Raw genomic sequence first — 16,681 nt, forward strand, 5'->3', positions numbered from 1 at the left:
GTCACTCCTTGTTTGCTTGTTATTACAGTGGTACACTGAGAAGTAGCACAGTTGTGAGTTTTTCCTTTTCTTTATCGCTCCTCATCCATGAAAAAGCATTTTCTGACAGTTTGGAATAGCATTACCAGTGCTACAGATCCTATTGAGGGAAAATGGAATAACAGGTCTGGAGATTTACTCCTTCACCTGAATGCATTTTTCCCTGATTCACAAACATTCCAAGAAATAAACCAGGCACAGGTTTTCAGGCGCACTTCAGAGAATGCAATTTAACTTTTTTTAAAGACTCGTATTCCCTCTTTGTAGAGGTCTCTATAATGGAGACGTCTGCAATGGTTTAATATGGTCCTCCGTGCTAATGCACACTTTGATGCGAGTTTCCTAAAATTGATGAAACCCTGACGCAAAGTCTATTTGGTATTTACAAATCCACACTAGTGATGATTTGCGTGGCCTTTTTATGAAAAATGAATGCAACACATTTCACTACCTTGTGTTACTTTGTGTCAGGGAGGTATTCTATAGGCATTCCAGTGTATCCACCTTTGGATTTTGCCGCAAACTCATATTCACAAAGAGAAGTAGACATGAGCTTGCGTCAAAATGGTGCTTATACCTGATGCTGCCTTTACAAGCAGAAATATCTTTATTTCTCTATGTTATTTGTCCTTTACCTGTGTACCCCATTCTGCAGGACACATGCAAAGTGAAAAATATGTATTTATTTATTTTATAGTTTTATAGAGCGCGAACCAGACCCCTGAGGGTATCAAAGCGCTTCACAGGCTTGAGGGGGAGGAATACAAATCGTGAGGATGGGAGGGATCACATTGGGAGAGCAAAGGAAAATAGCCTCAAAGAATAGTTTTTTTGTGTAGGAAGTAACAAGTACAAATACTACCAGACCACAAAGCAGTTACCGTTGCACTATGGCGCATTGGTGCCTGAATTGTCCGTATGCAGCATAAAGTGCCTCAGCACGTGGGGAGAGCAGAAATGCACCATTTCTTTGAAGATTTGGCAAAGTGCTGCTCTCTACAGGTAACGCAATGCAGCACACCAAATTTGCCTGCTGCATTGCTCTACTTCTTTGGAAATATGCTCCCTGGCTTTCTCTATGGGGAAAACATATTTCCATAAAGAGAAGCACTTCCCCAATACCCACGCCAAATGTAGTGTTGACCTGTTCCGCTTCTAATACTAGAAGTGGGGCTATGCCAGCCCTTTGATTAAGTAAATCTATGACCATTTCCGTGATGGAAATTTGTCGGACTTCCAATTCAAAAAACATATTGGAATGCCCTTTTCCCTTCCATTGAGTGGGAATTACGAGTACAGATAATTTATGCTTGCCAAGCATCGATTTATACATTTCTGGCAGGTATAAAAAAAGTTGGGTTTTTTTTGTAAATTTACATTCACATCCAAATTTACGTATGAATAAATGTCTCGAATATTTGTTTTGGTATTGTTGATTTTGCTCTTTTTTTCTGTTTTTAAAAGATTTACACTAAAGTCACATCTATGTGTTCTTCCCCCAGGGTGATGCTCTGGTGCAAGTAGCGGTAAGTTCAAACCAACTTTTGTCAGTATCACCCAATGTAAGGTCAGAGACTAAACACGGCTATTCAATAGTGTCATTCCTTTATTTCGGAAGTGAGCAGAGCGAATTACCTTTCGCTCTTAGACCGTTATTAGGTGTGTTATGCAAAGCAGAGGGATGCCGGCCTGTCTCGCAGAGATTCATGGTTGTTTGAAAAACATTCATCATTTTAGTGTTGAGTTCAGTGTAACTGCCACACTTCACACGGTCAGTCTTATGGCTGCTTCTGGGGTCGGGTTTGTGTCTTTAACAATGGGTTTTTCAGAGCGCCACGGTCTTCACGTGCCCTCACCACTATGCTATGACACTGGTGAAGTAAGACTTTATCATTAATACCTTTAGTAAAATGATCGATGCTGTTTCTGTCCTCGTCACCTTTCTCTGCCCTTGAGGGCAGGTGATGCCGTGAGAAGGAGCCATATGAAATTACATGGTATATGGAAATGCACATGTGGCAATGTTTTGCAGCCTACCCTAGTCATGCTTGGCTTTGCAATAATTCTAGCATGTTCTCTTGAACATGCACACATGTCATGCGCATGCAGTTCAAAGTTGAGCGTTGAGAGCACACTGTCTGTCTATCATCTCAGCTGACCCTTATTCTGTGAAATAATGGGGTTTTGTGAATCCTTGTGTGAGAGGCATGCCCCTAAATGAAAAAAAGCGCGACGGGCCTTATACACACGGGGCACAGACTTTGCAACATTGACCCTGCCATACCATGTTTGTGGTGCCTTTAGCTAGTGGACATATGGTGGGTAATTATGTCATATGCCAGGTCTGTAATTGGCAAAGGTGGCCAGTGACTCATGCCTTTGGGAAAAGGTCTGTGCCACAAGGAACGTCATGGGAGAGGTTGGTTAATTGAAAAAATGACAGTGCCTTCCAGTGGTTCATAGATTCAAACTGTCATTAGATGCCACCACTGCATCTCTGCTCTACATCAGTGTAAGAGAACAGCGGAGACAAGGTCCGTTTTAGGGAAGGATGAGCACGCGACAGGAAGAGGTTAAAGACCGTGCCAGGAAATGTCAAAGTTGTTTATCAGCCTGGGACTATGCTGTATGCCCCACCCTTGTCCCTGACACTTGCCTCACTGCCCTGGCAGAGGGAACCTTAAGGGAAACGTTTGACGAGGTCACCCGATTAGTTTATAAATACACAGAGCTCAAGTAAGTCGAAACAATGGCCCTGGATTCATTTTCAGTGCCGTCGCATGAGAGGTAGCTGGGAAAATCCAACCATTCTGGGAAAGTCAACAGCTTTATATATTCTACTAGGATTACATTGTAAACACATTGCACTGGTATTACACTCTGATAACAATTTGAAAGAGAATGTGAAATAGTGGAAAAGTGGAGTCTTTGCAAGAAAGATTATTAGAACTTGTTCTGTTGAGCCATCATTTTAGTGAATTCAATTTGTAATCACAGCCCTTCTTTGCCTAATACGCCTAAACCTCTTGACTTTGTATTCCAACTTGTTATAATAGCATGGAAGTGTGTCTGTTTGTCTATACCAAAACTGTTCAGATCCAAACTATCATTGTTGTAAGGGATTTCTGTTCATATGAATACACATTCATGGCATTTAAGGCGATGACCCCACACTAGGCGCAGACCTGCAAAGGGTCATCTGGGGGGTGTTGTGTTTATCAATAACTTGTGATTCAAATTAAGAATGAGGAATTCCTCCAGCGTCCAGCTTTCAGGCAACAATTACAATGTCAAGATAACTTGTGGTTAATGTTCCTACTAGAGAGAGAGATCAGAGTTTTGTCAAGTTGCAATTTTGACTCATCATTCAGTAGCATAGAGGGTTAATATGTATGCTGCCAGGAACAGATCTGTGTTTTACGTGTAGCGGAGTGGTATAGTTAAGTCAGACTTTACCAGCGCTTTAAAACAAATAAAATGTATGTGAAAGAGGGGCTATGGAGTGATGAGTGTCACTTTTACTGGGTGGTAGTGATAGTGAGGGAATATGAAGAGGAGGTCATGGAAGCCCAAAAAGATGGCAGCACCAGGCGCCACCAGCACTGAAGTCGGTCCTGTACACACTTATATATTGTACAAAAGGGGGTGGTGATGGACGGAGCATCTGAACCAATCAAACACTCACACCCAGTCAACAGATCTGGGTTTAATCCATCACCGTTCTTTAGCCCACTCTGCCACCCAAGTTCAGACATGGCCATATGCAAATCAGTCTGACTCTGTGCCTCATGGGAACAGTCCAGCCCGAACTGCCGAGCCATGCCGTCCCTGGACCGGAAACAAGCTACCGAGGACCGGTTTCTGGCATTTCAGCCGTCTTCAGCCCGGCTTGCTTGAATCCAGTGGCAAAGTGAGCAAGGGACTCACGTCTAAGCGTACCCTGCCAACTTATGACGAACAAAGCGGTACAAAAGGGGGTGGTGATGTACGGAGCATCTGAACAAATCAAACACTCACACCCAGTCAACAGATCTGGGTTGAATCCATCACCTTCGTTTAGCCCACTCTGCCGCCCCAGTTCAGACATGGCCATGTGCAAATAAGTCTGACCCTGTGCCTTTCCAGTCCAGGGAAGGCATGGCTTGGCAGTTCCGGCTGGACTGTTCCCATGAGGCACAGGGTCAGACTGATTTGCATATGGCCATGTCTGAACTGGGGTGGCAGAGTGGGCTAAAGAACGGTGACGGATTAAACCCAGATCCACTGACTGGGTGTGAGTGTTTGATTGGTTCAGATGCTCCGTCCATCACCACCCTCTTTTGTACCGCTGTACACACTTAAAGTCATACGATAGACAGAGCTGTCCCAGGTGCTGGTGGTGTCTGGAGAACAGGCTGTGGTAGGCAGGGTACAGTTCTTGTACTTCAATGAGTGAACTCTCAGGAAAAATCAGCTCTTTGGAAGAATTCCATGTTACTTCTGACCAGAGCATTGCAGCATCGTTCAGTTGTGAGCGCACTGCCATTCTTATAGGATTCTTCACTAAGCTACATCTATATTTACACCTTTTTAAACTACAGAACCATGTTCATAACGGTTGATACTAAATCGGGGAGTTTTTTTCAGCGAGGGCATCCCTTTTCGCCTATTCAGCAGTTACTGTATGTAATGTCCTAATGATTACAGAGTTACTGACATCAAATAGGACAGCTATGAATGACATTATTTTTTTAATCCTAAACAAGGTTAGCAATGTGCATATGATGGACTATAATATTTTGGCATTCTTACATTTTGGCATCTCAATTTGTTTTAATTACACATTTTTCTTTGAAATATTCATTCCCTATTTTTCTTTACCAGGGTGCCCTTAAGAACTTGCCTGGCCTTTTAGGAGGACTTACTGGCGGCGGTGGTGGTGGTTTACTTGGAAAATAAGGTAAATAGATATTTCATATCTAAGCTTCACGACAGATCACGAATACATTCGAAACAATATATTTTTGTCTACGAAGAAACCTGGTATAGTGAACACAGCGTTAACACAGCAGGAGGTGATTCTGGCTCACAGGCCAAATGGATATTAAACATTTACTCTACTACTGTAAACGTTCTATCTTGCAATTTTTTTCAGGATTTAGAAATTTTAAATGCAGGCATATATATCAGGAATTGCTGTGAATGTATATGAAAGTGACGCCTCCCTTCCATTTTAGATTGCAATCCCTGACTCTGGATTTACTTTCACTGTGTGACACTGGGCGAAATTCATCATTCTCCATTGACGTCTTTTATACTAGTGAATAGTCTTTCACTTAAACTGGGTCAGATAACCTCTTTATAACATGCCACCAGCATCCTTAGACTTTGTGTAATAGGCTGCCAAGGGGATTTAGCAACCAATTTGTCGCATCAGAATTGTTCTATAAAACGTATTGCCTAGAACTGAACGGTGATAGTGAAGACCCCTCTTCATATCTTGGGCCTCTAATGTGCAGCCCTTTCTAAAGAGAAGTGGGCACTGGTGTTACCAACACGAGGCTGCCTTATTTAACAGCGCTTCACAGCGATTTGAACATTCTGCTGCGGCACAATACAGTGCTGCGCATACCTTGAGATAGTACCAGTTGGCCTCACTGCTCTTTCATGCTGTGCTTGTTGACTCCAACCTTTGGGTAGTTACACTCAATCAACCCACCAGGCTTGGTGATGGTTCATATTGCACTCAAGTTCTATCACCCTGTCAAAGAGGGGTCGCATAGTCAAGTGTTGCAGCGTCAAGTTGCTTGCTTCAAAGGTCCAGCTCAACTAAGGATGGATGCCATAGGTCCATCACTGGGAGGCTATTATTGAACTGCACAACCAGGGGTCTGGGAGAGGGTACTCTAGACATATCTTGCCTCCTCTCAAACTCCCCACTTGGACAGAGCCACAAAATGTAGAACGAATCCCGGGTGGCCAATTTCTAACTCCCTCGATTGGCAGCTTCACTGAACTGAGTTCCATAGTGGGAAGACAAAAGATTTGCTATACATTAGTTCTGCAAGGCAGAGAATGGTAATAGAAGAGTCCAAAAATTCTCAATGAAGTGCTAAATCCAGAAGATAATACATCAGTGACAATATTAGCTCTAGGTCGAGGAAAAGTTATAGTTTAATTCTCCTCTGGATTTAGCACTTCTCACAGAATCTGTAGATGTTTTAATTGCCACTCAGCTCTAAATCAGGCCCTACTTATATCGGGCCAAGGCTAATTTATAGTAATTAGTTGTTGTCTAACCAGGCATTTAATAGCCGAGAGCAGATCCTCCATTGGAGCGGAGGAGTGCTCCCCCCCGACTGACAGTGCATCAGGCATAAAAACTAAAATGGTAATGAAGAGATTTCATTACCTTTTTATTTTTCAGTTCAGCCGAGTCAAGGTGCAGTGCTGGGCGGGGCCATTGCAGCTGATTGGCAGAAGGAAGCAGTGGTAGTTGCTATTCCAGTTTAAAATGCGCTTCACTTTGTCCGACTGTCTTGTGACAGCCAGACTGACCTTCGCATTTTAAACTTCTCTAACCTGAGGTGTCTTGGACAACTGGCTGGAGAATAGGCACAGGCACCTAATGCCTCAGGGAGCTTTGAGTCAGGCGCTACAGCCAATCGTGGTGCTTCTTTAATGCTGGGCAATATTAGCAGCAGCATGAGAGCAGCAACACTATTGGTGCCTTTCCACCTCTAGTAACACGTTCTCGTTCCCTCTTGAGTCATGGCGGCTAATTAGCCAAGCCATAGGCGCAGCTGTTAATGACCTCAAATGCCGCTCTGAGGTCGTGAAGGGAGCGGGAGCAAACGGTCTCTGGCCCCAGAACAGAAAAATACACAGGTTTGAGTAATTGAGTGTTTGTGCACTGTAAGTGGGCCCCACATTTGCACCACCATTTTAGAAAGCAAGCGGCCACTACTGAGAATGTTCTGAATTGTTTGCTAGCTTAAAATTTCCAAGACAAGTTCTGAATAGATAAGTGATACTATATGTGATTCAACCAATCACCAGGCATTCGTCTCTGATATGGCCGATTTAGGAAAATCAGAAGGCACTCTGAGGGTGCAAATCTGTGGATATCTATGTGCAAACACATGGGCCAATGTCATCTGGTTATAATAATAATATGAAACTTTCTTCAAACAAGCAAAACATGATTTATTATGTCAGACAATAAAGGCTAACCACAAATAAATGGCAACAGGCAAAATCAGTACTAAATCAACAGGTTCTCTTATCAGGTTTTTGGAATTAAAATGTAACTAAAACAAAAATTCCACAGAAAGTAAATGGTTGTATGAGTGAGTTTGGATGTGAAACGTATTCAAAAGCTGAAATAACTGTTAATGGAACAATTGTAAAAAGTGTATGAGGTGAGGTAATCAACTAATCAGAGCATTTGTAAAGTGCGCTACTCACCCATGAGGGTCTCAACGCGCTGGGGGGACTGCTACTAGGTAACAGCTAGTAAATATGACACTGGACAGGAATGCAAAAGAGGGTTGGTTATAATAAGCACCTCACTGAAAGAAATGACAAGAATAAATAGAAGAATGAGGGCTGCTACACAATTAGAAGACTAGGAAAATTAGGATTCAAGCACATAGGTTGAAATTGAGGCTACTGCTGAGGTTACCTTAGCAATTTTTTCAAAACAAATATTAAAACAATGTATAGGTTAGAGCTAAACGTTTTTTTTAAAGTGAAGGTAGCTGTAGTAAAATATATATTTTGCATGAACACTTTGGTCATATTTTTATTCCATTTGTAATGTTCTCAGTCATACTGTGAAATATCAATTAAGCTTATCCCTAATGCTCATTAACTGTATTGCAGAGTCCAATTTAAATTTACTAGCACGATTCGTTCGCACGCCATGTTGGTAAACAACAGGAAATTGAGACCATTGAGATTTATTTCTCCTCTATAAAGGTGTTTAATTTTGGAATATTTTTTAGGTTTAATCAAAGTTGCTGCTCAAAAGGATTTTTGTTCAAAATCAACACTGTATATGTTTCCAGAGCATTCACATTAATTTCTTCAAAAATGCACTTCATACACAAACCATTCAACCCTCCACAGCTCGGTGCTGAAGAAGGCTAGAGCTTTACAGTTTGAGATGATCAGTGTTGACATACATTATCAGAATTTATATTATACCTTTGTGCAAAATAACAAGATACAGGGAGCTAGATCATTGCTTAACAGTTCTCTTCAGGCCATGTTGTTCAGGTTTTTTCCTCAGAGATGTCTTCATAATTATTCGCTTTTTATCTCTCTTTTAGGGGATCACTGGATCTGATCTAGGTTCCTGCAGAATGATTCTACACACATGCTAACTTTTTAATCTTTTCATCTGTTAAAATGCAATTGATCATCTAAGATGTCAACTCACCGGGAATTTTGACAAATCTCCTCTTATATTCTTGTTTCCATTCTATGATTGATTCCAATAAAACAACCAAAAACTTGCATAATCTTTATACTTTTTTGTGTGATTGAGATTTACTGTGTACAGTGTGGTTCTCCTTGTATACAATGTTCATGTTTTTAACAAAGGGGAAAAGAGGGGGAGGATGAACAGCGGAAATGAAAAACCTCACAAAGCCAAAATCCACTCATGAAAAAGTTATTATTAATAAATTTCAGGGTAAAGGCCATTGTTAGAAATGGGGGTCTGTAGTTGGCAGAGGTAGGTACCTTTGTCCAAATGGGGACCCTTGCTTCCAGTCAGGGTAAGGGGGATACACTTCTTTTTTAAGTTAAAAAAAGAATTTTATTTGGTAAAAGGAGAAGAGAACAAGGTGTCAATACAATATAAATACATTAGTAAGCAGTGGGCACAATACAATTGCAAACAATAATAAAATCTGATCATGAGCATCAAAACTAAATAAAGTGGAGACAGTAATTGTAGTAATATGATTATGCAAATGGAAATACATATAATTGATATTGAAGGAGAAATAGAATGAGGAGGGCATTTAAGGGGGTTTTAAGACTTCTTGCTGTGAAGGTCGTGGGCGAAAAGAACGCTTAGCACATAAATCAAGATAAAGCGTAACAGGAAGCCATAAATCCATGTGTTTTGCCACCATGTGAACAGGAAAAACAAAAGCAGTGTCCAGTCTATGATTATGGCTAACATTATACCACCATGCTTTAAAGAAAATGCTAGAAAGGTTCTTCCAGTTGACTGTAATCTGCTGAAACGCAACAGCTAACAATAAATCAATGCTCTTAGTATTAAGATCAATATCTTCCCAACAAGGAGAAAGACTACTCAAGAAAACGTTAGTGTATGAAAAAGGAATGCGAGTGTGGAAAATTACATTAATTTGGGCCCAAACTTGCAACCAAAAGTCGTGAACAGATTTACACAGGACCAGCATATGGAATAAAGTTGCTTGCGGGGAGGAACATGACCAGCAAATGTGTGGAGTGGCTGGAAAGCGCTTATGGAGGTCAAATGGCGTGAAAAGAAGTCTGTTGTAAATGAAGAACAAGGATTGTGTCAAGGTCGCTGCTCTAGAAGATTTGCGAATCTTATTCCAGATCTTATCCCATAAAGGGATGTGGCAAGATCGTGTTCCCAGCATTCCTCCACTTTAGATTTGGGTCTGATGGTATCTTTGGTGTGAAGGTGTTTGTAAATGGAGGAGGCTTTAGGAGTGGTGCGTAAAAAGGAATGAAGCAGTGAGTTGGGAGTGAGTGAAGAAGAAGAGGGGAGAGGTGTGAGCAAGACACGGTTGTAAGTTGTCATTACTGTCTCTTTAAGAAGAAGGTATTTGTGAGCAAAAGAAGCAGGCAAATCATAAGTGGTGCAAAGGGTAGGGAAGGGAATGAAAGAAGAGTGTGAAAATAATTGGGAAACCCATATTAATCCCTTTTGCCGCCACGACTTCCAGTAAAAGGGTTTGTCGCGGATCAAGAGGGAGTTGTTATGCCAAATGGTAGAGGTGAGGAAATCTGCAACGGTCACAGGGGGAGCAGGAGAAGAGGATAGAAGTAGTTTAGTGGTGAATTTGTGAATGGAAGTGGGAATAGAAGAGGGTTTACGTGAGAATGAAAGATACTCAGCGAGGGAAAAGGGAGAAAGAAAAAAGCGTTCAAGCTTAGCCCATAAGGGGCAAGGAGAGATCAGGTCTGGCAACCAAAAGGAAGCCTGTCGCAACAGAAACGCCTTGTGGTAAGCTGGGAAATCCCTGAAATTAACTCCGCCTTCAGACTTGGGGCGTATAAGCCTAACTAAGGACATTCTAGGTTTTTTATTGTTCCAAAGGAAGGATATAAAAATTGAGTTAATATTCCTGAAAAATTTAGAAGGGATAGAGACAGGTATGTTAGAAATAGTGTAAAGGACTATAGGAGATAACATCATTTTGATTGTATCTAGATGGCCCCACCATGATAAATAAAGAGGATGCCATCTAGATGTTAAATCCGATAATGTTTTAATACACTTATTAAAACAAAGGGAGACCGTACTTGAAATAGAGGGGGTAATGTGTAGGCCAAGGTATTTAATGTGTGAAGAGCTCCATGTAAAATTGGAAGTACTAAAACCAGGCTTAAATGTGTACTTGGTCAAGGGTAGAATCTCATATTTCTCATTGTTGAGCTTGTAACCAGATATATGGGAATAATCACTTACTTCGGCAAGGAAGGCAGGGATAGATTCAACAGGGTTAGAGATAAAAAGTAAAATATCGTCAGCATATGCGGCGAGCTTAACTTGAGAATCCAAAGCTTGAAAGCCATGAATATTGGGGTTTTGACGAAGTCTAGATAAAAAAGGCTCTAAAGCCAGGTTGAAAAGAAAGGGGGACAAAGGACAGCCCTGACGCATGCCTCTCCCCAAGTAAAAAAAGGAAGAGACTAGGCCATTGGCGCAAACTGCCGCACGGGGATTAGAATACAGTAAGGAAATCAAAGAAATAAATTTGGGACCAAAACCGAACCATTTAAGGGTATGAAATAGATACGTCCACTCAACCCTATCAAATGCTTTCTCAGAATCTAGAGCAATTGCTGCGAGGTAGTGGGGTAAATTATATGATTTTGATAAGACATTAAACAAGAGTCTAGTATTAACAGTGATAAATCGACCCTTGACGAAGCCTGATTGTTCCTGTCCTAAGAGATCTGGGAGTAAAAGGTCAAGATGCGCTGCAAGTGATTTAGCAAATATCTTGTAGTCAATATTGAGCAAAGAAATGGGCCTGTAATTTTTACAGTAGTGAAATTCCTTTCCTTCCTTGGGTATAAGGCAAATGTGGGCATTAGAGAAAGAACCTGAGGAAGCACCCAAGGCAACAAATGTGTCTAGGAGAGAATGTAATTTTGGGATAAGGAGTTTTGAGAAATGAAGGAACAATTCAACAGGAAGACCAGTCCAGGAGCCTTGTCTTTTTTTAGAGTTTGGAGCACTGTAAGTAATTCTTGTTGGGAAATGTCTAGTTCTAAGTGAGAAAGATCGAGAGGGAAATGGTCAGGTTTGTGTATGGTAGAAAAGAAATGATCAAGAGATTGGGAAGAGGGTTGGGTTTCAGAGGAGTACAAGGTTTTATAGAAAGTGTAGAATTCAGTGAGAATGTCTGCGTCTTTGTGTTTAAGAGTAGAATGAGTGTCATAGATGGATTCAATGTTTAATTTATTATGCTTGACTTTCAAGTAATTGGCTAAAACTTTCCCGGCTTTATTTCTACCTCCATAAAACTTTGCACTAGATTTCAATAAATATAAGGAAGCATCATCTGTGGATTTTTTGTTGAATTCCATTTTGGCATTGACCAGGGCTGTGAGTGGGAAGTAAAATAGGCGTGCTCCAATTTCTTAATATCTTGAAGAAGATCTACAGTAAATTTGCGGGCAGTTTTCAGTTTCTTTGCTACATATCCAATTATGAAATCTCTGGCCACAGCTTTAAAAGCATCCCATATGGTGTGTTTAGAGATGGAAGGAGTATTGTTAAACAGAAAAAATTCGTCAAAAAATTTAATAAAGGAAGCAGTAAACTTGGGATCTAATAAAAGAGTATTTTTAAAGCGCCACCTCTTAGGTCCAACAGGTTTAGGGAGTATATTAAGGTGTACTAAAGTAGGGGCATGATCCGAGAGTAGAATCGGACCAATTTCGGCATTAGTAAAGGTTTGGGCAATATTATGAGTAACAAAAATATAATCAATCCGAGATTGGGAATGATGGCATGGGGAATAAAAAGTAAATTCTCTTGCCGTCGGATTGCACAAGCGCCAAGTGTCAATGAGCTTGTGCTGGGAGATGGTTTGAGCAAAGAGTTTATGGGATTTATTTGGGATATAGGGAGTTTTTGGAATTCCTGTCGAGGAAGGGATCAAAAGGTTGGTTACAATCACCGGCTTAGATGAAATTATCATCAACAAATCTGGTGATATGGTGAGAGAAGTCAGGCCAAAAAACAGGATCGCCACCTGTGGGGGCATACACATTCAAAAAAGAAATTGGAACACCTTTAAGAGACAGTTTAACATGTATCCATTGGCCTTCAGCATCTGATTCTTCAGTAATCAGGGAATGGGAGAGGGTTTTCCGACATAAAATAGCTATTCAATTTAGTTTGCCATCACCCTGGGAGTAGTAGACCTCACCCAACCAACCTCTTTTAAGTTTAGCAGATTCTGCATCAGATAAGTGAGTTTCTTGTAAAAATGCAATATCAACATTTAATCTAGCTAGGTGAGAAAAAATTCTTTGTCGTTTGATTGGAGAGTTGATGCCCTTAACATTCCATGTAATGATTTTCGATTGACATAATATACAAAATAGAAGAAAATGAAAATAAGAAGTAGATTCAAAAAGAGAGCTCATGAAAAAAGATGAGCGAAAGAGATAGAAATGATCATAGATGCCAAAAATGTAGGAGAAAGAGAATAGAAAGAGAGAGAGAAGTAACGGGAGGAGAAGAAAAAAGTTAAAATGTAGAACAGTGAACAGAAAATCAAAAGAAAGAAGAGGGAAAGGGAAAAAAGGAAAGTATAAGCAAAGGCAAATGACGAAGGTGAAGAACATGATAAGGAGGTATATCTGAATAGATAAACAAGAGAGAAAAACCCAATGAAAGAACGAAGAGGCACGCGAAGAGAAGGAGTAGAAAGGTTGAAACGAATAGAAGAAAGATGACACCTGTAAACAAAAGTTGAATATGGAAAAGAACATGAAGAGGGAAAGGAAGGAAGGGGCAAACATGTTAGGCAGGGAAGGAGAGCATACTTACAAGGATGGGAAACGAGGAAGGACAATTAGCAGTAAGAGCGAACGAGAGGTGGAGGGGGTAGAGCCAACTGGAGAAGGCAGGACGTCCATGGTCAGCGGGCCGTCAAGCCGGGGGAGCGTCACGGGACATAAAGCAAATTCTGTGGAGACATGAGGAAAAATATCAGGAAACAAAACAGAGGAAAATAGTAAATAACAAGGATGGTATATGAATAAACAGGTAATACGAATAAATACAAGGGAGGGATAAACAAGGGGAGATGTAAAAAGACAAAACTAGCATGAACCATTAAAAAAATACATAAGAACGTGAAGTAGAGTTATGAAATTTGAAGAACAAATAAGAGCAACTGAACTAGAGGAAAACAACAACAACTCAGGAAAGTCATGGAGGAAAAGCGGAGGAGGAACCAGAGGTGTCCATGTCAGCTGCATGGCAGGAATTCAGGAAGCTCCGAAGTCGCGCAGGATCTTCATAGGTCGTTGTCTTATTATTGTGAGTAACTCTGAAGAAACAAGGGTGAAAGAGACCATATCTGGCGCCAATGGAACGGAGCTCTGGCCTCATATCCAAAAAAGCCTTGCGGCGACAGGCTGTAGATTTAGCATAATCCTGCGCGAAAAACAGGGTGGATCCCGACCATGTAGGGCGAGGTGAAGCTCTGGCCGCTGAGAGGACTTTAAGAAGGTCAGTATATTCCAGGAAATACATGATGACGCCTCTTGGTCTTAAAGAGGTGGAAGCAGGTGAAGGAGCGCGACCAAGCCTATGGGCCCGCTGTATGTTGAGCAAAGTGTCCTCTGGTGGATGCAGGAGCTTAGGAAGAAAGAATTTGAAGAAGGCAATGGGGTCACTCCCCTTACAGCCCTCCAACAGGCCGTAGATGCGCAGGTTATTACGCCTATTCCGGTTTTCAAGCTCCTCAACCTGCTTCTGGAGAGAAGAAATCTGCAAGTGCATATGGGTAACTTTGGAGAATGATTCCTGGGGAGAGGAGACATTGCGTTCCACCAACGTAACTCTGGCGTCCATCTGCGACCAGTTATCAGTTAGAACTTGCAGCTTAGAGTTGGTTTCTTCCATAAAAGTATGAAGGGCTCGTATCTCCTCCAATAACAATTCCATAGATACTGTCGAAGAGGAGTTAGACGGTGAAGGAGGATCCTTTTTAAGCCTTTTCGTGGTGGCTTTCCCTGAGGGCTGCAAAGGATGTTCCTCGCTGGACTGCTACATGTGGACAAGAGATGCCTGTAAGTCTTCCAAATGAGCCAGTTCATAAAACACTTTTGAGTTTTTGATAAAGGTGCGCCATGGAGTTTTATTAGCACGACCCGTTGCGCCTCTATCCATAAGTTAATAACCCCCACAGGAAGGAAAGACTAGCACCCAGGCCTCTGTAATTGTGAGAACAGCAGCAAGTAACAAGAGAGGTCAACGAGAATTGCAGGAGCACCAGTGAAAAAATCCATGAGGAAGAATAGCAGAGAGATACAAAGTGTTCACCCAAAATTGAAAAAGGCGGACCTAGCTGTATCACGAGGACGTGGGGCGATAATCACAAAAACATGTGAAAAGGAAGTGATAACCAACTTTATATGAAGAAAGGAAGGCTCAGCATCATGTTCAGCTGATCAAAATATTAAATCCTCATAGAGTTAAACACAGTTCAAGATGGCTACTGAGTTGAAAAATATCATAAAAAAGCTTATTGTGGAAATGGTATAAGCATAACAGTCAGTGAAGGCCTTGCATGAAGAAATTAGGGCCAACCTTATTCGAGGGAGGAGGAGGCATGCAGTTATAATCGCTGCCGAAGAGAGAAGAGGAGAGCTGCTCGGGAAACGCGCCTCAGAGCCACAAAATGGCGGTCGCGCCGCCATGACGCCGCCTCTGAAAGGAATTGCAGCAAAGGCAAAGAAGGTAGTCACCAGAAGCGGCCAAATGAGCGTCGGAGCATTCCTGGACCCCTCCGAGGGTTCTTTCCATCGTCTCCGGTGAAAAACAGGTCCGTGAACCGCTCGTTCACCCCAGCGACGACGGAGCACCTACATGAACGCCGCCGTCTCCGCCGGGCGCCAAGCTACCAGGGGGATACACTTCGAAAATAACCCCTGCTCACCCTCTTGGTAGCTTGAGATAAGCAGACAGGCTTATCTCTGAGGGAGTGTGTAAAGCATTTTTGAACAAATACAGCAATACAGTGAAAACACTACAAATGGACCACACCAGTGAAATAAAAAAGTAATCTTTATCTAAGTCAAAACAAGACCAAACAACAAAAATCCACAGTACAGTAATAAAAATATGACTTTCAGATGTTAGAAATAGTTCATGTTCAAAGCAAATTGCAGATGGGACACTTGTTTGACAAAGAACCTTGGATGTGCCACACAAGCAAACAAAATGGGCCACAGGGAAGGTGATGCATTTGTTCCTTTCTCCAGGGAAGGTGACGCGTTGGTTCCTTACTGCAGCTCAAGGGAAGTGATGCGTCGGTTCCTTACTGTGGAGGAGGTGATGCGTTGGTTTCTTACTGCGGTCAGAACTCCCAGCAAGGAAGTTCAGGGAAGCTGGGGTGAAGTCGTTGTGTACCTGAGACGTCAGAACAGGGGGCAAGTTTAATTCAATCCCTTGGAGATTTTCATCATAGCAGGGGACACAACAAACAGCAAAGTAATTTTTTCCTTTTCTTGGCAGCAAGTAGCCACTGCAGGCCAACCCCAGACAGCAAGCAGCACAGAGGCAGTATTCCTCCTCAGCTTCTCCGGCTCTTCTCCTTAGCAAAGGTTTCTCTAGATTCCCAGAAATGATCTAATGTTCTGTGGTCTGGGCCCCCATATTTATACTTCAAATTCCTTTGTTCTCTGGTAGCAGAGATGCCGTGTGCTTGGTCAAAACCGGTTCTGTCCTCTCTGGGGCAGCTTCCTGGCAGGAGGTGGAGATAATATTGTGGAAGGCAGGCCAGGCCCATTCAGGTGAAATTAAGTCTCCTCCCCTTACAATAAATGCAGTCCAGATCTATTCAGTCCAGCCCTGCTCCTCCCAGCCCCTGCCATCCAAAAGCTAAACATGCAAGACACAAACCTAGCAGAGGCACACTGGATGGCTTAGCAAGAAAATACCTACTTTCTAAAAGTGGAATTTTTAAACGTAAAAATCACCCTCACTAAAGGACACAGAGTCCAGGCATACTAAACTTTATTTTCCTACCTTGTTCCCAGGGGTAGGTATGCTTATAAGATGTTATAAGCAAACTCCCCATTCTGTCCTATGGGAACAGGTAGCCTTGCAATAGTGTAAAACGAGATAGGCAGTAATTCACTATCAGGACATGCCACACACATCAGGGTATGTCCTACC

General features: G+C 41.9%; 1 protein-coding gene across 8 annotated transcripts in view; it reads left to right on the top strand.

Annotated features, from left to right (window-relative positions):
• The window catches only part of LOC147750753 (ranaspumin-like), a 175,153-nt gene that overhangs the window by 14,560 nt on the left and 143,912 nt on the right, over positions 1 to 16,681 (top strand). The window contains exons 8-10 of one of the 8 annotated variants that reach the window (XM_086917957.1): positions 1,542 to 1,565; positions 4,903 to 4,978; positions 8,352 to 8,543. The exons of 6 other annotated variants lie outside the window; for them this stretch is intronic. In XM_086917957.1, the coding sequence (XP_086774083.1) occupies positions 1,542 to 1,565; positions 4,903 to 4,977 (99 nt within the window). In that variant the 3' untranslated portion in view covers position 4,978; positions 8,352 to 8,543. Of the gene's footprint in view, positions 1 to 1,541; positions 1,566 to 4,902; positions 4,979 to 8,351; positions 8,544 to 16,681 lie in introns of those variants that run through there. One more of the 8 variants, XM_086917959.1, reaches the window with a different exon arrangement.

Source organism: Lissotriton vulgaris, chromosome 1_1 (genome assembly GCF_964263255.1).
Source record: "Lissotriton vulgaris chromosome 1_1, aLisVul1.2, whole genome shotgun sequence".
NCBI classification, from domain to species: Eukaryota; Metazoa; Chordata; class Amphibia; order Caudata; family Salamandridae; genus Lissotriton; species Lissotriton vulgaris.